The 27,199-nt window shown below is 35.9% G+C and overlaps 1 protein-coding gene across 1 annotated transcript in view; it reads left to right on the top strand.

The window, feature by feature from the left end:
* The first annotated feature begins 1,365 nt into the window (after positions 1–1,365).
* The window catches only part of LOC144446180 (ATP-binding cassette sub-family A member 2-like), a 43,906-nt gene continuing 18,072 nt past the window's right edge, over positions 1,366–27,199 (top strand). The window contains exons 1-15 of the mRNA XM_078135934.1: positions 1,366–1,482; positions 6,790–6,883; positions 8,843–8,954; positions 10,688–10,815; positions 11,390–11,487; positions 12,441–12,869; positions 13,849–13,965; positions 14,790–15,033; positions 15,789–16,062; positions 16,805–16,919; positions 17,630–17,820; positions 18,436–18,586; positions 19,089–19,296; positions 20,481–20,639; positions 21,341–21,411. Coding sequence (XP_077992060.1) covers positions 1,366–1,482; positions 6,790–6,883; positions 8,843–8,954; positions 10,688–10,815; positions 11,390–11,487; positions 12,441–12,869; positions 13,849–13,965; positions 14,790–15,033; positions 15,789–16,062; positions 16,805–16,919; positions 17,630–17,820; positions 18,436–18,586; positions 19,089–19,296; positions 20,481–20,639; positions 21,341–21,411 — 2,508 coding nt within the window. The remainder of the gene's footprint in view (positions 1,483–6,789; positions 6,884–8,842; positions 8,955–10,687; positions 10,816–11,389; positions 11,488–12,440; positions 12,870–13,848; positions 13,966–14,789; positions 15,034–15,788; positions 16,063–16,804; positions 16,920–17,629; positions 17,821–18,435; positions 18,587–19,088; positions 19,297–20,480; positions 20,640–21,340; positions 21,412–27,199) is intronic.

Raw genomic sequence — 27,199 nt, 5'->3', positions numbered from 1 at the left:
ATCAACCCCACATACAGTAAAATACAATGATATCGAGAGGTTGACGAATGTGTGAGGGCGCCCCGTCACGGAGCCTCACAGACAAGTCAAGTTTCGTTGGAGACGTGTATATGTTTTTTAGTGAGTGATTTCGAACGGTCGGGTGAACGCCATCTAAGCCGGCCCATCATAGGGAGACTACTAGTAGCCAAAGGGGGAGGGGGGGGGAGACAAAAAAACCCAAAAACATAAACGTTGAGGACATTTTCCTTTAAAAATCTAAAAATGAGCAAAGTCAAAAAAATTGAACAATATGAGACCCCCGCGGGACTGGTGCACGGTGCCGGTCTATGTGACATATTTTGATATATACTTGTCAAGTTATTGAAGTTGCGTTATCTAAGTTCTGAAAGTCAGTTTTAGCGCCGGAAACACCTGACTACCGTGATCGATGTCTAGGCTAGGTTATTGTAAATGCTAGGTTACTATAATAGTATAAAAGCCGTTTGTGGATAAAACGTTTGACATTGTTTAAACAGAAACAATACATTTGCATTATACATGTATAATCTTGGTTTCCAGAACTGCTTTCATACTTAAAATATTAACTTTAATTTCAAAACCGAAACAAATTTAATAATTTTGATAAAGGATGTCATACTATATACTATCCATCAATTGCACAAGCTGAATTTGTCTCTCGGTGCGTGACTAATGACGGTCAATTGAAATCCCGGTAATCTATCTAGAGATGAAATGGTTACGGTTTTTGACGTTATTTTATCACGAATCATTTAGCAATCAACATTTATAACTTGGCCGAAGTTAGTCACCCTCTCTCTCTCTCTCTCTCTCTCTCTCTCTCTCTCTCTCTCTCTCTCTCTCTCTCTCTCTCTCCCTCCCAAAGCAATATGATATGTAACAAGAAGTTCAAGTTGCTAAATAAACGAAAGAAACGTGACCTTCAATCTTTTGTCCAATGAAAACGTCTTTTGGTATATTGTCATGCAAATTAGAAGGTTATTTGCACTCTCCAATATACGTGTATACTATAGTGCATAATATATGAACACACCATCGATCGGTACAGTAGCTGCGACGAGGTTGGTTGTGATGCCGGTGCGGTAACTGGTGACCACTGGTTTTCTATCCCCATGGGCAATATGATGTGCGTTATTGGCAACTTATTGTGATGAACGAGGCAGCAATAACATTTTAGCGTCATATGTCTGTCAAGAAGCCAACCGGAACTCGTGGCTCAGTGACAAAGAAGGATCGATCGCATCAGAGAAAGCCGAACCATATAGACTAGAGCAGTGTTCGTGTGTTGACGGTCTCAGCGTTTTTTCATTCGGTTAATTTTAAATTTATGAAATTGAGAACAAAATGGAATCGGTTCAGTCTAACAGAGGAAGACCACAGCGGAGTCATACAGCAAATGGTTACTGGAGCCATTTGAAGCTTCTTCTGTGGAAGAACTACACCGTCAAGAAACGTCAACCTGTGAGTATATAAACAATAACAACAACACTGTCAGTGTCACGGCGTTTTGTTTATATCCACGTAAGCATAATATTAAAAAAAAATTTTAAGAATAAAATTGATATAGTGAAAATAATGTGTAATGTTGTATGAGAACCGTAATATATGTCGACACACATACTATATTAGTCTTTGTGATATGAAGCGCGACCCCGAACCAGCTGGCGAGGACACGACATTCAATATTCGTGACATAGATGCATACGATTGTTATTTCATATAAAACGAAAGGTATATCAGGCCCGCGTTTTACGGAGTGGTACATGTTGTTTCAGGTTTTCTGATGCTAAAATTTTGAAGTTTTCGGTTAGAAGTTTTATGAAATGTTTTTTTTTTAGATACAGATAGACCGTGCGTGGCAAGGAATCCCGGAGGTTTTAAATGTAAACAAAGGGAAACCCGGTAGACGACATAATTAATAGTACATTCTTGACAGTGACACGAAGCATTGGCGTGTCACATACGATATGAGCAGTATAGTAACAACGTGTAAAACTGTAACGAAAAGCGTAACGGTGGTCACTGGTCACCCAAGTATAACAATATCATTGAAAACAGATGTCGGTGATGACAAAATAGTTCGTGTAATTGCAACATTTTGTGTCGTCGCATACGTAGACGATAGCACTTTGTTTACTTGGCACGTCATTCCTATTGTTCCATGTAAATAATAGACAATTCTGACAATCGAGGGTAAATTTTATTGCTTTAGGAGGTACGGAGATTACACCAATTGACCTCGCTCAGCCCAGAGTCGAGTACATGAAGGCCATTCGGGACTGTTCATGTCGAATGGTTCCATTGTTCTTCACTGTTTGCAATTACTCATGGAGGTAGAAAAAAAAAATGTCTCCATGTAGTTTTATTGGCAGTCTCATAAGGAGAATTCTCATAAATAGTAAGACAAGGTTATATTATATTATTCTGGTCATTTTAAATATATTGAATAACAATAAAATGTACTTTTTTAGTTTCACATCACGATCTTACTTGTAAGGTACAGGATCCAACTTAAAGTGGCCATATGGATGAGGATTTGGTATTTATTTTGGATTTTTAAGATACAAAACAATTTTATCATGGCTTCCTATGTGAAAAATCAATGTGAACCAACATAGACCAAGTCCTTGTTTGTAACTCAATACATTGCAAAAAGCTAAACAAATGTGTAAAAAAGTTTGTTATTGTATTTACAATAACAAAGATTTTTCATATCTATTACAACTAGTAACACTGAAGTAAAGCACTTTCTTTATGGTATACACTCATTTATAGCATTCATATCAAGTGTAAAAGAATACTCTTTCAATTGGTTTATTTACAAGCCTAGCATGTGACCTTTCTAATGTAGTCAATAAGCAAATGAAACTGTATACGTTTTACACTTGATATGGATGCTAGAAATGATTATGGTACATACAGAAAACGCTTTACTTTGGTGTTATGGGTTGTAATCTTTGCAAATAATTGAATTACAAACAAGCACTTGGGATATATTGTTTCATACATTCATTTTTCAAGAAGCCGTGTTAAAATTCAAAATCAGCATCCCAATTTCTCATCCATATGGCCCATTTTAAGAATCTTTCTTGTTCAGTTTGGGATGTTGTTGGTTCATCCTGATTCCAAATTGTTGCCATGGAAATTGGGTACTCAGTTATTACAACAGCCTATCTACACTGACATCAGTCCCCTGGGAATTTTTTTTTGGGTCTCATAATCTTCAAATGTTTTGATATTGTTATTCACGTTTAGTTTAGTATGGAAAATAACGTTCCTCAATTTTTTCATTTTTTATCCCCCAAGTTCACTGTTACCAGTTAATACAATTGCTGACATCAGAGCGTGGATGAATGGAACCTGTTACAAACATGGAAAGTAAACAAATGAATTGGGTTAATAACACTTGGCACAGCATGTTGGAAGTACAGAGACTTGTACTACACACCATAGTTTGATATTAAAAGCACAGATTTTTGACCTCTTTGTGTGTACATGAAATGCAAGAGGAACTGGAAATTTGTTTGTGAACGTGAACTACTATGTAAAGTGGTCGTACAACTGTTCTTATCAAATGATGGAATGTAATACAAGTCTCTGTACTTCCAACATGTTGTGTCAAGTGTTATTAATGAAATTGAGTTGTTTACTTTCCCTGTTTGTAACAGATTCTGGTCGTCCACGCTCTGATGTCGGCAGTTGTAGTGTCGTAGTAGTCTCTCTAGGATGGGCTTTCACGTTCACTTGACTGTTTTGCAATCACTCAGTCGGTTATCATTTTAAACAACAGAACACAGATGTGTTTTAAGAACAAAATGATTTTTCATTGAAATAAAGAATGAAAAAAGCCTGGTAACTTGAGCAAGTCTACAGCCTATCAATACATAACATCAACAATAACAAAAAAAAATAAAAATTAAAAAGTGGGTGAAAGCATTGTGATTTTACAGTAAAATATATATAAAAAAAGAAGTTGGTATCACTATAGCTGCAACAATTGTACTGTTCTTTTCTGTTTTGAGTTGATTTTCCTATTTTTAGTAATTTTTAAAATTCTGATCCAGTTAAATGACAGAAAGAAAAAAAAGCTCAAAAACAGAAAAAAAAAACTCTCAAAATCACAATAAACTAAAAGATTATTGCAGCTAGTAGTACATGTGTATGTCTTCAGGGATGTAAAACTGTCCAAAGGAGAGATATATTGCTTGTGGTATCAAAAGTCATTCCAGTGACGAGCAGCTGTTACCAACATGGTGGTACTAGACTCAGCCATCATTAAATCCGGTTTATTTCTCAGCCAAGACTTGAAGAATTCATCATTTCAGAATATTATTATATAACACATGAGCATTATGTAAATTATACATAGAAGGAGGCATGTGTTGTTATTATTTTTGTATTTTTACTTTCTGTCAATGATTTCAGTTACATTGTAGTCTGTGAACTGCATCTTCACTTAGAAGGGAGCACCTGTAGAGATGCAGATCAGTGTGCCCCTCTAATGACAGCCAAATTTTGTTGTTGTGAGTTAAAATGATAAAAACTGGCATTTCTTGTGAGTCACCACATAGTAAGAGATACAGGAATACAAAATTTTGGTGCGTCACTAGAAATCGTGTGCGTCAGCGGCACGTCAAATTGGCTTGAGAGGGCACATTGATGCAGATGTACAGTTGGGTTATGTATCTTCCGCGAAGACTTGTTATTATATTTATTAATTCATCTTAAAAGGAAGGAAAGCATTATAATGTTCTTTATTTGGTGGAGTCAGCGCTGTGACTGTAGGCGTCCCAAAGATGCACATATCTAAGGCTATTAGTACAAATAGAATTGAAAGTGTGCCATCTAACAGCTGGTGTAAAAACCATTACATCTGTCATCACTTCTGGGTCATCGTTGTCAATTTCTATGAAATCTACTATCTGTCAAAATAGAAATCTTGTAAAATCAATTTAACTGAATTATGGGGCCACACATGTACCACAAATCATGTATTTGAAAATAGTTCATGAAATATTTGTGAAATGTCCCCGAGAATAATAGTACCCTGGTAGTTGAGCCTTCGGTTTTCTAAGATCGACACAAACTAAAACTATTGTTGCATCATGTTGATACAATACTGATAAGCTATGGAATGGACTCAGTAGGGAGGCCTCTCTGAAAAATATTTTATCTAGAGTTTAATGAGCTTAAAGTGCTGTTTTTGGGACTTCCAATGTTTACAAGTATGTTGATCACTGGTTGATTAGAATCACACAACAGAGGAACCACACTATCACCCACTTGTGTAATCTACCGCATTGAAGAATTATGGATTTAGTTTGCATCTATCTTTAGTATACCGAACTCTGGATTATCAGTGTCGTATTCTGTCAACAGGGTAGGATAGGGTTGAAAAATGCCTACTATTAAAGCCCAATTTTAGTCATGTCATTTATTATTTTTAAGGGATGTTATAAACCTAGAGGCATCCTTCCCTGTTTGACCATGACTTATGGAGAAATCATTGCAATTAAGATAAATCAAGACAAAGATGAGATAAAGAGAACTGACTGAGTGTTACCTCTAAAAAAAATATCACTAGATACCAGGTTTTGTAATTATTACAAAAAGTATATACCCAGACTGAATACCTGTACCTAGAACTTTTTTTTTTCGAAAAAAAATTTATGTAATCATGAAAATTATGAAGTCTCGCAAGAAATAGTGGATGTGGAAACTGACATCAATTTATAAAAAAGACGATATAAAACTGTTCTTCCAATCTGTAAACGGAAAACATAACTACCTGAACTAGACACTAGCTCACACATGAAAAAAAAATCTCTACCTACCCTATCTATTCAAAAAATTGAGTTTAATTGGAACCACAGAATTTTTTTTTATAGGCATAAGGGGAAAAAATAAGAAAAAATTTGTCAGTTGCCATGGAGACACAACGGTAGTGTGACAATGGATGCTGGTGACACATGTTTATGGTTGTTGTTACAGTGAATGGAAAGAACTCTGATTTATCTTGATGGGGTGTGACTTGAAATATATATTACAGGTGCAGATATCCAGAAATAATGAAAAATAATTAATGTACTTTGTGACTAAATTTGTATGTGTAACAATAGAGACAAACTGAAAATCAATGGCGGTGTCAATGTGTTGAACTTTATCTGTGTTGCACTCAGCAAGAAATAACAATTATAGGTGTTACCATGTCAACTCACATCATCAACATAATCACTTCACAAATATAACAATTAAGTCAATATTTGACATGGTTTGCTTGCTAGGTCACTTGTTCCTGTCAAACTCTATTAAACCCAGAGACTTGTCTTAGTCAGATCTCAAGACGTCGAAACCAGAATGGCTCGACATACATATCACCCGACAAATCTCAGAGCTAGTCAAACTCTCTGTCACATCAGCTCACTTCTACATACATACTTGTACACACATCAAGTTGTCCGTGACTGCAGGAAATGAAGGCGTCATAAAACTTTATAGATCCTACACTTATGTCTATAAGGCTATGGTATATTTCATGTCAATAAATATATATATAAATGACAAATTTACTGGCCGATTTCAAACTGACAGATTTTTATTCAAATTAAAATGAAAAAAAAAAAAAAAAATAATAAAGCCCAACTTGAATTACAATTTACAGTTATTGTTCTGTAGCTTTACGAAAATGTTGTTTCACATATCATGGTCTCATGAATATTTGCTGATTTGAAAATAATCACAACTTTATATTTTTGACTTAAATTGCAGGTAACTGTTATTTGTGAGATTCTCGCACCATTGGTGGTGTTTTTGATCATAATAGGTGTTCGTAGTAATCAACTTGGCTTTCCTGTCACGACAGGTAAGATTTTTATAAATTCATATTATGATTTAATATACATACCAACAAGTGAAATGATAAATAATTGTACTATACATTGCTAATTAATTTCTGTGTGCATATATTATAACAGTATATATATACACACACACGCACGCACGCACGCGCACACACACACACACACACACACACACACACACACACACACACACACACACGAACGCATGCACACACGCACACACACACACACCACACACACACATACACACAGGCTATGTCTTTAATGCTCTGCTACTAATATTGCATCGAGCACCTCCAGTGAGGCACTTATATGAGTATATATACTATATGTATTAAACAAAAAATCACGAGGAATTATAAAATAAACAAAGTGATACCACCTCATTACTGACACAACCACTACCACCAGCATCACCACCATCAATATTATCAATACCACCATCACCATCATCACCACCTTGATTGCCACCAACATTACGACATATCAATACCACATCACCACCACCACCACCACCACCACCATCACCACCACCACCACCACCACCATCACCCCCACCAAGACATCACCGCTACTGTTATCAACACCACCACCACCACCATCACCATTGCCACCACTACAACCACCGCCAACATATGCACCACCACCACCACCAAAATGATCACCACCACCATTATGTGCACCAACTTGAACACCACACTATCACCACCACCACCAACAGCAGCAACAACACCAACACCACTACCACCATTTACAACACCAACGCCACTATCACCACCACCACCACCACCACTACCACTATCTACAACACCAACACCACTACCACCATCTACAACACCAACGCCACTATCACCATCACCACCACCACCATCACCACCACCACCACCACCATCTACAACAACACCAACACCACTATCACCATCACCATCACCACCACCACCACCACCACCATCTACAACAACAACAACAACAACAACAACAACACCATCACCACCACCACCATCAACAATAACAACAACACCACCGCCACCAACACCACTACCACATCGCCATCACCACCACCATCACCATCACCATCACCATCACCATCACCATTATTAAGGTAATACATATTATCAATACCAATCCTACATATTTTATAAATGTATATACTATATAAATTATAATTATACAACTACAATATTGTTTTTATTTGGGCTTAGTCATAAATTATATAAAATTTGTGATACATTATAACAGCTTTGTTGTGTTCATACTATCACTCGTTGCACATAGCAGTGTTTAGCGTGACAAGAACTGACCTTACAGTCTATCTTTACTGATGAATATTTAATGAGATGCAAATTAGCGTCTCTATTTTTAACTATTTCTAAGGTACATATATATGAAGGACATGAGGGCAAGACATCGATACTCGCATATTAACAGACCCATGACTCCAGGGTCTATGGTGAAATGAAAATGACAAAAATTTACTAATATTATATCTATGAATTTTTTGTGAACGCAACTCCATAAAATTCTGAATCACTGGGGAAGTCTTTTGTTTTTGTTTATTTTGATACTTATCACCACAATAAAGTAATATATATCATATTAGCTTGTGTAATTGAAAAAAGGTAGCTATATATGTATATATTATATTATATAATATTATATTATATTATATTATATTATATTATATTATATTATATTATATCGTATCGTATCGTATCGTATCGTATCGTATCGTATCGTATCGTATCGTATCGTATCGTATCGTATCGTATCGTATCGTATCGTATCGTATCGTATCGTATCGTATCGTATCGTATCGTATCGTATCGTATCGTATCATATCATATCATATTATATTATATTATATTATATTATATTTTATATATATTATATTATATTGAATCAAGCATAGTCAGTTTAGAATTATGTTCATTTCACTATTTATGTTAATTACTCCTTCACAGAATACAACCAAGCTATGCCACTACCATCAGCTGGATGGATTCCAATGTTACAATTTTTTTGTCCAGAAGTCAGCAGCGATCAGTATGGTTTCCCTGACTACGAAAACACTAGGTTAGCTTATTTAATGTTATAGTATTAACTATTTATTGCGATTTTTATGACAACAGAAATAACAGATTAGACAACTATGTATTCATTTGATAATCTATGTATTGTTTCCATGGCAACCAGTACAACAGGTTAACCAACTATGTAAGTAGAATACCCATGAATGGTTTCCTTGACAACATGATGAATCAATCATAAAATATTCAATGGTTTCCATAACTGGAAAACAAAATAGGGTAGTCGAGTCAACTGTATTAATTATTGTGTATTCAATTTGAACATATGTAAACATGATTGTCATGACCGTATAAGGTCAACACGGCAGACATACAAATAAAGCATGAAGTGAAAGCTGTTTGATTTTTAGAAATATTCGCTTATCTCACATTCGTGTTGTCTGTGTGTCTTATAATTGTGAGGAAAAATAAGAAATATACTTATCGATATAAGTAGTTTGCAAGATAATGGCAAGTGTGGGCATGAAAACCAAGAATTGTTTGGTTTCTACAAGGTTTTTTTGTGAACCATGCTCAACCTGTAGTCTATTATGAGGCTTGCCTCAGGGCTGTAGATGTCGGTAAACATTGTAGGACTTTGGTATTGTTCACCATACGGACCATTGTAAGGTTGAAGACGTACTTTGCTGTGCTGTATAGGTTATTATGCAGAGGACAGACAGATCAGTGGCATTGAATATACATCATCAATTGCTGCCTGTAAACCTATGTGTCAAAAGCAACAAAGGTTTCCTTTGACAAGATCCATTGAATTATACAGTCAAAGCAAATTTTGTCTGTTAGTTAGTTTCTTACTTCACGCCTCAATCAGTGAATGTTCATAGGAAATAAAGATCGCCAAGTTTGTTTATATTGGGATTTTGACTTCAATGATAGAGATAGATGTATGTCAAGGTGGAAACTGTTTTCAAAAAGAGGTTTGTTGACAAATGAAATTAAAAGCAGCAAAATATTGCAAAAGTGAAGTCCAAATGTGTGAAAATAAAAAACTGAAGTCACAGCAGTCTATTTTTGACACATAGTTGTGTCACCGAACTCTAAAATAATTACTGAATATTTAACCCCCAAGGGTATCCCTGTAATAGTTTACTTGTCTGAGTTCGAAATAAAGTCTCAATATTCTGTTGACTGTAGACTGTACGGTGAGAGCTCAGCTGATATACATGTTATTGCGCTCTGCTTCAGTGATATTCAAATTTTCAGTAAATTGGTAATGGTGTGTGTGTCACTACTTGAAATGTAGGTAAATCGACGCTTGATTTTTAAGAATGGGTATAGCTGAGACTTTAGACTGAAATTTTGAGAACAATATAGCCCTACTTATAACAAAATTGTTCTCATCGAAAATGGTACTAAAACGGTGTCTACTCGAGAGATTGGCAAGTGGTAATTTTGATAGAGAGAATCAAAATGAAACGTGATATCAATACAAATTCATAGTGATTGATTAATGACATGATTTTGTTTTCATTTTGTAGCATTTCTGAAATTCATGAGTTGATAAGTACGCCTCGTGACAATTTCTGCACCAAGTTTAATTTTGACTATCCAGCAGTAAATTTACACAACATATAATGCAAATAATAATATGATTTTGTTTGAATTTTGTATCGTTTCTGAGATCTTAGAATTCCTGAGCGTATCCGATTTAAAGTCTACACTAAATGTACACAACATATAAACACAGATAATAATATGATTTTGTTTGAAATTTTGTAGAGTTTCTGAGATCTTAGAGTTCCTGAGTACATCTTCAGATGAACATTCGACACTAAATTTACACAACATACAACAAATGATGTCATCTCTGGAGAAATCAAATGAAAACGAGACACAGCAAATACCAGGTATTGTCAAATAGTTAACATTATTTTAGTGTGACTCAGAATTTATGTTCTATTTCACACAACGAAAGAAAAAAATGGAAGGAGCCATGAAAACTTGACTCCATCATTTCATTTAGACTGACTTATGTTGATCAATTCAGGTTTTTTTCATGTTTAGCCCTAAAGGATAAAGTCCGCAAGGGTTGCTACTTTGGGACTGATTGGTGGCCATCTTTGTCATAAAAAATTCAGAATATGAATTACTAAGTCCTAACAAAATAAGAAATTGTATAGTTCTGATTATGCTCAATTTTTGACTAGAAGGGGTAGGTAGATTTTATATATATATATATATATATATATATATATATATATATATATATATATATATATATATATATATATATATATATATATATATATATATATATATATATATATATATATATATATATATATATATATATATACACTCTATAGGGAGGGAGAGTCTGAAATAAATTATACTATTAATAAGTTAAAAAAGAAATTTAGTTTTTTTTTTCTCTTTTTTGTACTAACACCTATTTTACTTTTTTCTTTTCTCATCTTTTAGAGTCTTTAAACAATGCAAGTTCTCCTGTCAAGACTTTCTTGTCCAATCCGTTTATTCAGTTAATGCTGAAGCAAGTATTTACATCTTTTACCGCAAAGGTAAGTCGGAAGTAAACAAGTAAAGTTGAACAAGTAAAGACAATCGTAGCTCACCTGAGTGGGTGGGGGAGAGAGTGGGCCTTGGTAACTTTACAAGTGTTACAAATTTTGTAAAAGATACAACCCAACTATATATTAAGCAAATAATACCATACACAAATAAAATTATACACATTCGAACTGAAAATACAGGATTTTGTTTAGCTAGACGCCCTACATCATGAAAATGAGTGTTTATATCATTGGTTCCACATTTGGTTGGACAATAATCTTGACATAAGAGTTTTTGTCACCCCTTATTTTCATCTTGTGACAAAATTTAATCGTTTATGGTGTGAGTAAAATCTGCCAATAGTATGTGATGGTTAAAGTGGCACAAACTGAGTTTATAAGCTTTTTACACAAAGTGAAAATACTTAAAAACAAAACCACATCCCAGTATAATGTTAATGTCGATGTATGTCTTGTATAGCATGATTGTCTTCTAGCACTGTTTGAACGTTAACAGTTGATTGCATAGTAGGGATTTCTGGAACATTTTGTTGATACATTTCTCTAACTTCTAATCTACTATTGTTCCTGTTCCTGAGCGCCATAGAACATTACGTTGTATTGGATTCTAGCTATACAAATGTGTTTGATTGATTGATTGATTGATTGATTGATATGTAGGATAAATTATGTCATCGGATCGTTTATGGGTTACCTATGTTGAAAACCAGGTTTGAGTTCGGTTAATTACAAGTGATGGTTAAGTGTGCTTCAGTAAGTACAATACTGTGAGTATACCTTTTAAATATACAGCAAAAACTACACCCAGGTACGTAAAAACGTCAAACAAATATAACCCCAATCATATATGGACTCGACAGCTTGTGCCTTGTTAAGTATGAAATCTGACCAGGTCAGTATGTCATACTTTCTTTTTATAACACAAAGTGTTTTACTTGCAGGCAAAACCCCATCTGAAACAATTCCTTGAAATGACAAAGGAACTGGATTCCTTAATCCCGGTTAGCGATTCCTGTGATCTCTATCCCAATGTCACTGGAAGAAATCTAACCGACCAGGACAGGGAAGACGGAAACCCCGAACCCTCGCAAGACGAATACATCGTGGTGGATCCAGACACAGACTTCAAGGTGCCAAAACAGAGAACCATACTTTTTGTAAAACTATGGAATTCTTTGCAGTCTGTAATGTGTGGTATTAATAACACTGTCAATGAAACCGTTTTCAACGATCCAGACTGGATTCATAAAATGGGTTTTACAGACACTCAATTAGTGAAATTTAAACTGATGGCATTCTTGTTGCTCAGAGGGCGACCTGTGATATTGTATGCACCTAATACTACAGACGTGAACCAGGTGATAGAAAAGGTAAGTACATGAAATTTATTTCATAATTTTAATGAGAATTTTTTTTTTTTTAAAAAGCGTCGATTATTAGGCCCTGTGTTGTATGTATGATGAAACCAAAAATAAGAAAACTCAAAACACAATAAAGATCTCCAATCTCCTAAGAGCTCCAGAGCTTATTGGTGTTTTTACTATCTCGAGAAGCTCTTTCCACCAAGCTAACACAGATGCACTTATAAGTAGCACAGTAATGTGTTTTGAATTTGAAACATAGACCCCCCACCAATGAGGGTCTTATACTGTTTGAAATTACCACCCAAAGCTCTACGAAAGGATTTTAATATTGACTTACAGCATGCATTTGTAATTGGTCATTCTCACACACATGGCCATGAGTACATCATAGGTTTAAATAATTATAAAGGTCCATTTAAATTTAACAGTGCTGTTGGTGGTTTTCAAATTCATAACTACTACACTCTCCTGTGCACAATGTATTATACAGTGGTGGAGGTACATTTATAGCATTATGTTGCCCTCTACACTAACAATACTCTAGAGTGTAGAACACCACTGATGTAATTTGACTCTGCTGTTGGTACGTAGTGTACATTTTTCAGTGTTATTATTTTGGGACATACTTCAGTGTGCTGCTGGAGGTAGTGTATACTGTCAGTGGTATACTCTTAGCCCACCAGTGGCAGCTAGTACACTAGTGTATCTTACCATGATGTATCGTTCCATAACTCTGCTGCTGGTACATTATGTAATACACTGAGTAACTCAGCAGACAGTACTGCTAAAAAACTAGGTATACCAGCATAGAACCAAGGAGAGTAATGTACAGTTACGCGAGTTGGCAATCTTTATGTGTAATCGTGATGTATATTAATTTTCTATTTTCTATTAAATAAATGATACGAAATGCAATGAAGAATTGTGTACCTCAACCTTTTGAAAATTCTCTAATTTTTTTCTATTTAACCTTTGACCTTTCCAGGCTAATGAAACCATGAAGGCACTTGACAGCATAACAAAATCGTCAGAAATCCTTTTCAATGTTTCTGTCGAACTGACAGAATTACTGCAGCAGAATGTTACCCAGGAACTCTACCAGGTATGTTAGTACTATACTAGTCTGAGGAGGTTATGACTTGAGTACGGAGTCAGATATATTTGGTCGCTATGACATCTGCACATGTTCTCAGTCAGATCTGAGATCCAAGTGCAGTGGTCTAAAACTGGTGAACAATGCATTCGAAATAAATAAAGAGATAGTGTGCTTTCATTAACTGACAAGCCTGCACTGACCAATACAATAAAGTCATGTACAATGCACATTGTTTTAATTAACTGTACTAATTGGTAAACGAGGACACAACTTGGTCACATGTCACCATCATATATATGACCCGAAATGTAGCACAGTGTGCATCAGTTCAAAAAATTATTGGAAATCATTCAACAAGTTTGCTTTGAAGGCTTGAAGAAAAATAAGTTGATTTATTGACAACTTTACATATTTTACTTGGAGAAAATCGGTTCAGACTTTCGGTATCGGTGTTTGATCAAAAGTTTGAGACTACTTGGATATCTGAGTGAGAATGGAGTCATACCGACTAAATATATCTGAAGCTATGTTTAAAATCTTTGTTATCGTACGTACAATAACAAAGATTTTACACATGTATTAATTTTTTGCAATGTATTGAGTTACAAACACAGACTTGGTCTATGATATTTCACATTGATTTTTTAAGTAGGAATCCATGATAAAATTGTTTTATAAATTAATAATCCAACATAATGATAACAATCCTCGTCCATTATTAATACAGCGAGTGCAGCTTCAAGAAAATTGTTTATATACGACTGTACATGTCATATAAATATGAAAACAGGAATTATATTATATTTGTTGATGACTTTATCAAATTTCAGACTGATGACAATTCTCAATCATCGTTATATGATAGTGGTGTAGGATGGTTGCGTGATTTATTAATGATTGGAGACAGAGAAGACCTCCAACAAATGGCTGATTCGTTGGCTAAAGTGACATGTATATGGAACTCTCTGATGTCCAAAGTCAACTTGAACCTCTTCCAACCTTTTGTTGATGAGAAAAGCATGGCACGATATTCAGCTGAAGCAGATAGAAGTGACAACATTACAGTCATTGCTGGTGAGGTGTAGTTATCATTTAGGCCCAATGGGTAATGCCCAGGGGTGGGGCTTGTTACTGCACTGGATTCTATCTGTCTGTCTATCTGTCTGTCTGTCTGTCTGTCTGTCTGTCTGTCTGTCTGTCTGTCTGTCTGTCTGTCTGTCTGTCTCTGTCTGTCTGTCTGTCTGTCTGTCTGTCTCTGTCTGTCTGTCTGTCTGTCTGTCTGTCTGTCTGTCTGTCTGTCTGTCTGCCCTACCATGTATGCATCAATTTTTGTCTGTACACTCTAGATTGTGAGATATGTCGTGTTTCTCTGCCCTCACTGGCCTCTTTCTGAAAGGAGTTGACTGATGTATGAGGGCGCCCTAACATGATGCTCCTTATACAAACTGTATACACTCTTAATATGTTTAACACACAAATCATTTACATTCAAACTTGGCACAAAGTTCTCCAGCTTCATCTTCAAGTGACTCTCAAAGCCTTTTCTTGTCACTGTTGTGGACTCAGAATAATCATATTATGGGATGTGAAACTAATTCCAATATTTAAAGACTTTTATTTGCATTTATTCAGTGCAGGGAACACACACACACAAAAAAAAAGAACGGAAAAATTTTCTTTGAAATTTTTTGGTAACTTTTACTTTTTTTTAAGATTTGGTTTTTGAAACCGATAGAGAGGATGAACTGCTGGCCAACATACAGAATTTTTTCTTTGAAATTTGATGGTAACTTTTATTTTGATGGTTATTTTTACAAATATCTTTTTAGGTTTGGTTTTTGAAACCAATACAGAGGGTCAACTGCCAGCTCACGTCACGTACAAGGTCAAGTTGAATGGTACATATGCTCCATATACATATTTCATTCAACAGAAGATACCCCTTCAGTATCATGAGCATGACTATAGCTTGGAGCATTTGTTGTTTCCGTTCGTGCAAGATGTGGTGGAGAGAGCCATTATTGAGCAGAAGGTCGGCAAAACTGTGATTGAACCTGGTGGTTATATTCGAGAATTCCCGTATGCTTGTCATGTGCAAGATTAGTAAGTTACTATCAAACATTTCATTATTTTATAGAGATATGACTTGAAAATAAAACAGCTGTGTTTCAGTAAAACAGATACAACAGTTTCCTAAATGGTATGAACACTTTGCTGAGGATCGATGCGTACATTTTCTTATGAGTGAGGCAACATTCGAAATAATTGGATTATGAGGTTTTTATCAAAGCTGACCAGTCATAGCCACTGAGTGACACAATAGCAGCTAGCATACACACAGTCAGGTACTAAGATAAACTAGGATGTAGATTCATGCAAACTTCAGTTGCTCTGTGCTTATAGTACCTGACTGTGTGTGTGCTGCTATTGGCTACTGTAGTGCAAATACCAACAGTACTATATAGTATGTGCATGCACACACTGCACTCACATATGTATGCATGCATGCATTCACATATGCATGCATACATATATGCACAGCACAAATAGCAGTGCACATGCATACACACACACACACACATTGCAGTTCATACACTTACACACAGCGTCACTCCACACACACACACTGCACACACACACACACACACACACACACACACACACACACAAACGCACATGCACATGCACACATGCACATGCACACACACATGCACACACACACATACACATACATACACACACACACACACACACACACACACACACACACATACACACACACACACAGACCCTACATAATTGATCATTTGTACATACTAACTATATTGTGATATTTCCAATTTAGTTTCCAGTACAAAGTGGGACATTCTCTGGTGGTATTCCTGACTTTTATATGGATCTATTACATTCTTACAATAACTCAGACTGTTGTCCATGAGAAGGAAGACAGACTTAAAGAAGTAAGTGAAATATATGACATATGATGTGGACAACAAATGTTGTCTGTAAAGTACGCCATGATAGGGCGCCCTCACACATTGGTCAGAGAGATGAGGTGTGAGGAGGCCGGTGAGGGCGGTATAACACAACATATTTTACAGTCTACCAAGGTCATAAAACCAGAGGCCACTTTACAACACCATCCAAAACCTTACCTGTCAACTTCAGCAGAAATTTGGGCTTTGGCTCCTGTGAATGATGGACAATTGATGTTAAAATGAAAATATGAGTGACTTTATACTGTAGTTGTATTTATTTGAAAAATTTGGTGGAATAATAATTTAGGACATGTCAGGTTTGCACACTTGAATTTGGCAGACAGTGCAAAGGGGAAAGGACACCATGCTTCCAAATAAGTCATCTGGTGGGACTGTGCTATTCAGTGCAACTGTTGTTGACACCTTTTACAATATATAGTTGAATATAGAAATATGACAACTCGTAAAGTATAGTAGCAGGACTTATTTCTACGGATCAAGTTTTTGGGTGTATTCAGCTAAAAAATCTAGGACTACAGTAGCCTTGTTGAGTGACTTGAAAGAAATAAAAGTTTGGTAAATTATCATAAAATATGCGAAAACTTGAGATGGAAACCCTGACTTTTATGTTAACTCTCAAACGCTGTCATCCCAACGTTCATCTTATCATTAGTGTGGTAAATATATTACAGATGATGAAGATAATGGGACTCAGTAATTTCATCTACTGGTTGTCATGGTTTCTTACCAACTTGATACAGATGTCCGTGACAGTAACTTTGTTAGTTGTCATTTTGAAGTATGGACAGATATACCAATACAGCAACCTCTTTCTTCTCTGGGTCTTCACCATGCTGTTTGCTGTGTCATCTATATTATTGTGGTGAGTTATGCCTTCTTGCTAAACAAATGTTACTCCACTAGTTGTGTTTCCAATGTACTAATTTTAGAGCAATGTCTGTGTGTGTGTGTACAGTTGTCTTTTTTGAGATAGCTACATGATGTGAACATTATGGATGTGGAAATATGAAGAAAAAAAGTTTGTACTGCCATTAAGGTCAAAAAAGAAATGGGGGTGTCTGATAACCCAATTTGTTATTCATATGGCCACTTCAAAGAAGAAGAGTTCATTTTGTAAAAATTAATTGTTATAATAATAATAATGATGATAATACAGTTAGTCTTCCAATGAAATATGCTCTGATGGCAGTTATAACTCTGGCAAAGACCTATAACAACACAACCCATTACACTTTTTTCAACTCCCAAGGGAACATACAATCCATGCTGCCACTACAGTTATTACCCAGGCAAAGACCTATAACAACACAGCCCATTACACTTTTCTCAACTCCCAAGGGAACATACAATCCATGCTGCCACTAAGCACTCAGGATTAATTCCTTCATGTAGCAATCTCTATTCTACCAGGTACCCATTTCTACATAGCATTTTGTTAATTTCTTGATTTCTTTCTCAAATTTTTTTTTTATTGCAGTTTCTTTTTAAGTGTGTTTTTCTCCAAGGCCAGAATAGCAGCCTCTTCGTCTGGTATAATTTACTTTCTCACCACTTTACCGTACTTCTACATCCAGAACTTGGAGAATGCGTCTCACCTGACAATTACATTACCCTATAAGATACTTTCTGTAAGTATGGTGTCAAGTAATTGATACAATAATAATCTTGGTTTTCGCTGCGTTTTTGAGTAGGGGGTTCGAATCAGACAAAATACACCATATTCTAGTTACTGAACTTGCAACCATTTCTCAGGTAATCACCACAAGAGGGCACACCAGATTTGGTAAAGTGAGGGCTAAAATCTGGTCACAGCCTCTGATCTTATGGCAGTGCACATAGCCATGAACAAAGTGTGTAAAAGAACTCCCTGTGTGTTCTTTAAAGGGCAACACCACTCCATGAAATGAAGACATTTTTCATAAACTATGGACTCTGGAGAATATAAGTTTCATGATTTTAGTAAAATTCGACCTCTCTGATGAGTGGAGATATTGTCTTCTCAATGTCTGTGTTTGTGCTGTGGACACACACTGGCAGCAAATTTTTTCGATACGTCTGACATGGCTAATTTTACATCACCTACAATTCTGTTACCATCCTACACTGTCACTCTTATCATCTCATTCACAGTGTCTACCTTCACCCTCTGCCTATGGATTAGGTATGCGATATATTCTGATGCATGAATTACAGATGGTCGGCCTCCAGTGGTCGACCATCAATGCACCATGGCCAGAATATAATCAAGATTTGAGTGTGTGTCAAGTCATGTTGTTTATGGTCTTTGATTGCTTCATCTATGTTCTCCTGATGTGGTACATTGAAGCTGTGTATCCAGGTAAGACATTTTTTTTTTTTTTTTTTTTTTTTAATGTGGTATTTATCTCCATTTCATTTCGTGTCTGAAGTGATCTTGAAGGTGAATGAATGGATTGAATACCAACTATGTCTGTGCTCTCCTTAGAATGGGTAAAGTAATATTTGTCGTTTCCAGATTTCCGTACAATTCTGCACCATATTGCAAGATTCATACCTTATCAGTTTATATGAACAATAACTTTAATATGCAAGTAAACTCTGTTCACCAGAAACAATGATATAACTGTAGTTGTTGCATGGTGAGATGAAAATCTTAATAAAATTGCAACATTGTAGCTTCTAGAGTGACTCAACATTAATTGTTACAAAGTCTTTGTGTGTAATAATGTTATCTTAGCAGAATGTCACACTGTGACAATTTGACTGATATCTGCTAAGATAATGAATGATAGTGTTTTTCTCATAAAGCAATATTATTTAGATATTTGCCCAGCCAGAAGATAAGATACAGCAATGTTTGAGCAAGATTATGAAATTTCACAATGTATCTTAGTAACTTTATTCAGCCAGATGATAAGAAAGTTGTAAGATTTTTTCTAGCCAGACAATAAAATGTAGCAATGTTCTGAAGGCTTTTGTTTAGTCAGACAATAAAATGTAGCACTGTTGGTAAGATTGTTATAGAGCCAGATGATAAAATGTAGCAATGTTGTAAAAATTTATGTAGACAGACGATAAAAAGTAGCAATGTTGTAAGAATTTGTTGAGTCAGACGATAAAATGTAGCAATGTTGTAAGAATTTGTTTAGACAGACGATAAAAAGTAGCAATGTTGTAAGAATTTGTTGAGTCAGACGATAAAATGTAGCAATGTTGTAAGAATTTGTTTAGACAGACGATAAAAAGTAGCAATGTTGTAAGAATTTGTTTAGCCAGACGATAAAAAGTAGCAATGTTGTAAGAATTTGTTTAGCCAGACGATATAATGTAAATTAACGTTAGACTAATAGTAAGATATTTGTTGAACCAAGTGATGATCAATCAAAATGTAGCAAAGATTTTGAACCAGACAACACTGTTTCAGGTATTATGGTTTTTATTAGTCAGAAGATTTTTCTGATGTGTTTACAACTTGTCCGTATTTAAGATACAGCTTTCATGATGAATATAAATGCCTTAATTATCCTCATTCCAAATTTTCAGGTTCCTATGGTGTACCTCAGCCGTGGTATTTTCCATTCTTAAAATCGTATTGGTGTGACTGCCAGAGTGTAGATGTCACTGATGGACAAGATAGTGATCTGTCAAGTTTGTACAGACAAGATGGATGTGTTCGTTTGAATGACATTCTCGCTACAGAAGGTAATGTCATATAGCAGTTCTCGGTACCTGAAATAGAACATTACTGCCTACAATGAAGATGCGTCATAAAGATATAATGGACATTTGATTTCATGGTCGACACCATAACTTCCCTACTCTTTGTGCTTCACATGCATAAGTGTATGCGTGTGTAAGAATATTATAGTTGGCCTTCTTGTTCTATTTTGACCCTTTTGGTAAAATGGTATTGCAGGTACCGAGAATTTACATAAAAAACGAGCTAATTTATGATATTTTAGTTTGAAATATACATGTTTTATTCAAGCACTAAAACATGCTCTATAAAGTTTAGGAACTTGGAAATAGTTAAATATGATTTGAAGGCACTTTTCAAATCAATGTGAAAATTGAGAGCAACGTTTTAGCTCAATCTTGGTGATACAGCTCACTTGCATGTAACTTACAACCTGCATCAAGTTGTGTGTTTAACTTTAACCCAGATTTGCTCATAGAAAAGTCTCAGTGTGCATAATATTACTTGTCTGTAGTAGTGTTCGACATTCTGTTAGCTTACTCAGCTGTAAGGAGGGCTGGAGGATATGTTTGAATCACCAGTAACTTAGGGGTGCCTAAATGTCAACGTTTTTAATACACACATGCATATATCTGTCAAACAGTTAGGACATTGAACCCTTAGATTTCAAAACAAACAATCTTTTGTTTGATTAATTGAGTTGCAGATCCTGACAGCCAGATTGAAGATGAGCCCAGGAATCAAGATATTGGTGTCCACATAAATAGACTAGTAAAGGTAAAGTACAAACAGTTCAGATTTTAATAGCTGAGAGTCCAGTGGTGGTCTGGAGCTCTTGCCATTCCCCTACTCCTGGTTCTATTATGGTCATATATTCATACTAAAATTAGATTAGGGATTTATTCCATGGTAGCCTGGAATCCATGGATATTGGGGTTTTGAATTCGTTGTTTTCCATCACTGAGATGTGAGAGAAATCAAATTTCGGCAAAATTCCTATTTGCCTGGATTCTATGCTACCACAGTAGCAATGTTGAATTATGGTAATTATGTTAACGTTATGTTTACGTTATATTACTCTATGCAGGACAAAGAAAAAGTACACAACAGTGATGTTTGAATATTTACATATATACAGTTAACACTGATTAAACAAAAAAAAAACCTATTTGATCAACACCCACCAGAAAGGGCTGTGACCCTTCATCCATATATACACAAATGTGTCACTAGAGGGTGCTATTTACCATAATTTGTCAATCTCAGATCTGTATGCTTTCATATACAAATCCCAACATTCATCATTTCAATAACAGTCATGTACACTACCAGACAAATGTTTCTTGACCATTCCCGCGTTGTAAACGAGGGATTATCGCGTGTGTAAACGAGGGATTTCACACATGCGTGGCTGTGTCCACGCATTTTGCTTCCGTGTAGGTCCACGTGAAATGCATGGACGTGATGTTATTTACGATAGTACACTATATAGTAGAATGAAACCAAGTTCAATTCCTATGGCTATGTAGTGAATTTATACTGACCAAATTTCACCAGGATATTGTAGAATGTGTTACATAAAGTTGCTGCTCAGTAAAAAAAAAAATAAGACTGCCTAAACATTGACCGCAACTGTGCCAGTGTTTGTTTGACTATGATTATCCTGATGTTATTACATGTATGTTTACCACAACTTACAAGTAGGTCCACGTACATGTAGTTGTCGGTAGGAACGCTGGTATATTATCGGCCTGTGTTGTGTCTTGATCCCACGAACTCTACACGTGGGTGATACTTCTATGCTCTACGTAAACCCTTTTGGTTTATATATACTTCCCGCCCTCACTGTAAAACAACACATACACATATGGCTTAGCATGGGTGGTCACACGCTATTTTATTCACGAATTTGGTGATTTATCGGCACTGCTTTTGTCAATTTCGTCTGGCCGTATGAACCTTGTTAGTGATTATAGACCGCTCACGACTTTATGCACTGATCTGTCTATGCTATAACCACGGAGAACCATAGACATGAAAATGTTTTGAATATCGATGTTTTAGCAACGATACAAGGTGGACGAATACACTGTTATGCACTTTCACATAAACGAAATGGCAAGCACAGTACGAATCGAATGCGTACAGACTCGTCTTTGGAATGTCGACCTAGCCTCTGGGTCAACAACGGAAGTCAGCAGTGTCAAAGGTTATCCGCGTATCATGATAAATATCGCTGTAAAATCGATACACTTATTAGTCATAGAAAGCGTGATATATGTTAATATTTGTAATTACATCTAATTCATTTATTTTGTCGTCACTGCTCAGTTCTCTGCACTACCAATAAATAAACAGTGCAGTAGTCCGTAGCTAGTGGGCGGGATATATTTGATGTTTAATATATATTTATTCACTCAACCCACATGACTACAATCTATAGTACTATCCCTTCATAAAATATAACTCACGTTCATCATAATATGTATATGTACATGTAGGTTACCATTTTGCAGTCGGTGAATATAGTTACGATCTCAATTTAAAGGGGGAAAACTTGATACGGGCCATCATGCATGTGACGCTCATTTCTATCGATGACGTCGCCTCAGATATTTCCCGTTGATAGCAAATTGACAAAATCTTTTTTTTTTTTCATACACTTATTTTTGTCTTTTAATCCGTGTGCTACCATTAGTGGTATCAGTAGATGTTTACACTCACGGTATAATGCGTTAATTTGGGCAAATAGTGAGTTTGTTCTAGCAAGCTACTAATTAATGCAAAGCTGATAAACACAGATAAGACATTGATATCAGGTAGGAAATAGAAAAAAACAGTGAGAGGAAACAGTATTTAAAACTTTATTTGAAATATACAGAAAATAATATTAGAAATCCGGAAAATCGCGAGTACAAAATTGATCATTTGTCCTTTACCCTGTGATCTGATGGGAAGAAACCAATAACACAGAGACCATATGGAGACAGCGGAAAACATAACTACCTGAACTTGACACTCACGTATGAAAATTTAAAAAAAATCTATCTACCCCAACTATTCTAAAATTGAGCGTAATCGGAACCACAAAATTTTTTTTAATAGGCCTTAACGTCTTGGTGTAATTCGATCATGAAATCACTCATCCCCCCGCGTGACGCGTGGGGTCATTGTTGTGTTTATCCCAAAAGAGATAATGGCTGCCACACATTTTTATTCCATGAACGTTTTAAATAATGTGAGTGTCGCATATAAATGACAAATGAACATATCGATTTTAAATGGCTGTAAAATAAGCGTTATGAAAGCGTTATGTCTTTTTTATCTTCCAATATGATATAATATGCAAGTCTTTGGGAATATGATTCACTAAAAATAACCCTTTCCACGCCTTAAAATGAACGTTTTAAACGATGTGGCACGGGACTATTTTCGTGGCTATCCCGAAAAGGACAAATACGTACAATGTACCATACATGTACATGTACATGACTTTTGTACATGTACGTCGAAGGGGAGGGGGATGTCAAAACCGCGGTACATACAAGTATATATGCCGTTACTACACTGAGTACCCCCCCCCCCCCGGGGGGAGGGGCAGCAGTGTTACATCCCAGGAACAGTTTTCAGTATTTATTCTAGAACTACGTGTATAGAGTACATGCACATGTACAAGGATTTGCGTGTATTTTTTTTACTGCAAAAGCCCCTAGAAAACTAAGAAACGTGTACTTAGAAAATGGACTTCGATGCATTTTTGGTTGAGTTAGTCACTAAATCTAAATGGTTTTACTTGTTGTGAACTAAATAGTACATGTATATATGCATGAGTCTTGCTGCTAGACGTTCGGGCTTTCTTTCGATAGTATAAGCGAACGAAGTTCGCAGTGAGGGCTTGCCCAAACATGCGATGTTCGGTCGTGTGTCGTATTCTATGTGAAGAACATCCGAGGTCTAGCAGATAGACTACATGTACATGTACATGTACATAACGGACGTCTAAGTTTACGTACGGTACATTGTCTAAATTGTCATATTGACAGTTTGCGCTGTTACAAATTGATACATGGCTTTGGTGGTTGGCTTATTCGCATGATTATTCTTTCAAGTAATGATTCCTTGGTCACCGACATGAGAAGTAAGGACAGGTAGTGTATATGTACAAAGCTGATGACAAAATAATTTTACAACTGTCACAAATTGACCAGTATTCAAAGGTCATGGGGCTGAGCAATTTCTTAAAGAACTTAATAACTTGAACGAAATTGAACATAATGCGTTTAGATAAATTACAATTGCTGCTGTGTGATAAGTGCTTGTAGTCTAGCTATCGTTACAACAACTTCCCCACGTCACTTATACATGTACGCCACAATACAACATGTACATGTGATCATGACACGCGTGTACCATGTCTTCACTTTAATAGTGAGGTCATGCAAGGAGGACTTTAATAGCTATCCATGTAATACGTCGATGTCAAGTCATACCTAATATGATCCAGTATTTATGTCAGAAGTGGAACTAGTTAATTGTATCTGCTGTCCAGTAGTGGAATGTGATGAGCTAAAATAATACATTATAAATGAACTGCTATCACACTATCATAGGTTTTGACAACGCTTCACACATGCATAAAAAGTGTGTTGTTTTCAGTGTCACTCAACGGTCACCCAACTCTCGTGGCCCGGGATTATTTTCGTGGCTATCCCGAAAGGGTCTATAACACATTTTCAGACGATAAAATCTTTGAAATAACAACCATTTAAATAACGTGTGCGTCTTTTGATTTACAAAATGTATATAATATGCTACAAATACACGAATCCTGTAGTTTATTGAGTGTCCGTATCATTCAGTAAACCCTCGTGGGGTGGGATAATTTATGTTGACTTTACCTCATAAGTGACAAATTTGATAGAGAAATTAAACCTAAGCCTGAATATTCGTCGATGGAAAATAAATATTCTTAGTTACTTTTACATACGGGAGTATTCTGAATGTGTGTCTATAGACTAGGGTTCGCACGGTCCTGGAAAACCCTAGAATTTCAAACCCTCCCTAGAAACCCTGGAAAATGCACCCTAACCCTAAAAATGATCGCGATCGATTGATTGGCGATCGACATTTCAGTACGTGCTCGAGCACATATTCACATGATTCACTACACTCGTTGAATAACCTTTTTACCCTTTATACTGTACCATACGAACTTTTGGTTTTGCCCTGTTCGGAGTCCATCAACGTCATATCAACGTTCTCTTGATTACATGACCTGACTATTAATTTTCAAAATTATTACATCAAGTTTCCACTTTAAACACGCCCATCTGAAGCCCTGATCGACGTGTAAACTTAACAACTGTAAATTAAAAGGGAAATGCCTGACATATTCGATGATATCGTCTAAAAATCTAACATTTTGGATAACTATCCCTTTCCCAATGATCGGTAATATCGGATAAAAGACTTCGTCTTGAAAGTCTAAGTTATTCAATGTGTTAGATATCTATCGGATAGCATCGATAACATCGATAACATTTGATAAATATGCTTCATTGGGAAGGAATCTCTGTCGTCTGGATAGGTATTCAAAATGTTTGTTTTTTAGACAATATTATCGGATAAAAACGCTTCATCGGGAAGAGAATTCCGTCGTCAAGTTTGTCTAAGTTTTTCAAAATGTTATATGTTTAACGATGCTATCGGATAACACCCGACACTACCGTACAGGCGTAGGCACACGTCCACACAAATGGCTGTCTGATATAGTTATTTTTCGTTGAAATAGAATTGACGAAATGCAATAACAACGTAGTACATTTTTGTAATTACATTTCTTCTTGTAGACGTAGGTATTGTTTTCAAGTTGCACTATCACCGTTTTGATTTCTGAAGGCCAGAGTTAATATGTAGTTTATTGAATGTCATGGTGTAACTCTGTCGTTCACGCAACCCTCGTGTTGCGGGACCATATTTCCATTTTGTACTTGTTAAGGATGCATAATTTTTTTCTTGCATTCATTTAATATGACAGCTTTTATCACCACAGTAGTTAAAGGGAACACACTGAGTGTGTACGTATATATATCAAAGATAACTGTTTTTGCTGCATACTTGGTATTCACAGTATTCGGCCACTTTTTCATCTCCTCGTATCACAGGTTCATTTTTGTGACTATCGAAAAAGAGACAAGTTATGCTTTCAAAAATAAACGTTTTAAGAATCTGTGCATCTTTTTATCTCGCAAATATAATAAATAATGTAAGTTTTCTCAATACCTCACCGGCACAGACAGCATGTACATGTACATGCACATTGTACATGTACTGTGGTGCGTCAACTCGCGTGACTTGGGCCGTGTTTCGTGGCTAACCTTAAATGTCAAATCTTATATGAGATATGATAAAACTGCTTAGTTGAAAAGGGATCTCCGTCATCTAGATAGTCTAAGTTACGAAACTGTTAGATTTTTGGACGATGTTATCGGATAAAAACGCTTGGACGGGAAGGGACCTCCGTCATCAACTTTGTTTAGTACGTTATTCAACATGTTAGATTAAT

Source organism: Glandiceps talaboti, chromosome 15, assembly GCF_964340395.1.
Source record: "Glandiceps talaboti chromosome 15, keGlaTala1.1, whole genome shotgun sequence".
NCBI classification, from domain to species: Eukaryota; Metazoa; Hemichordata; class Enteropneusta; family Spengelidae; genus Glandiceps; species Glandiceps talaboti.
This window is presented reverse-complemented; position numbering and strand designations above follow the sequence as displayed.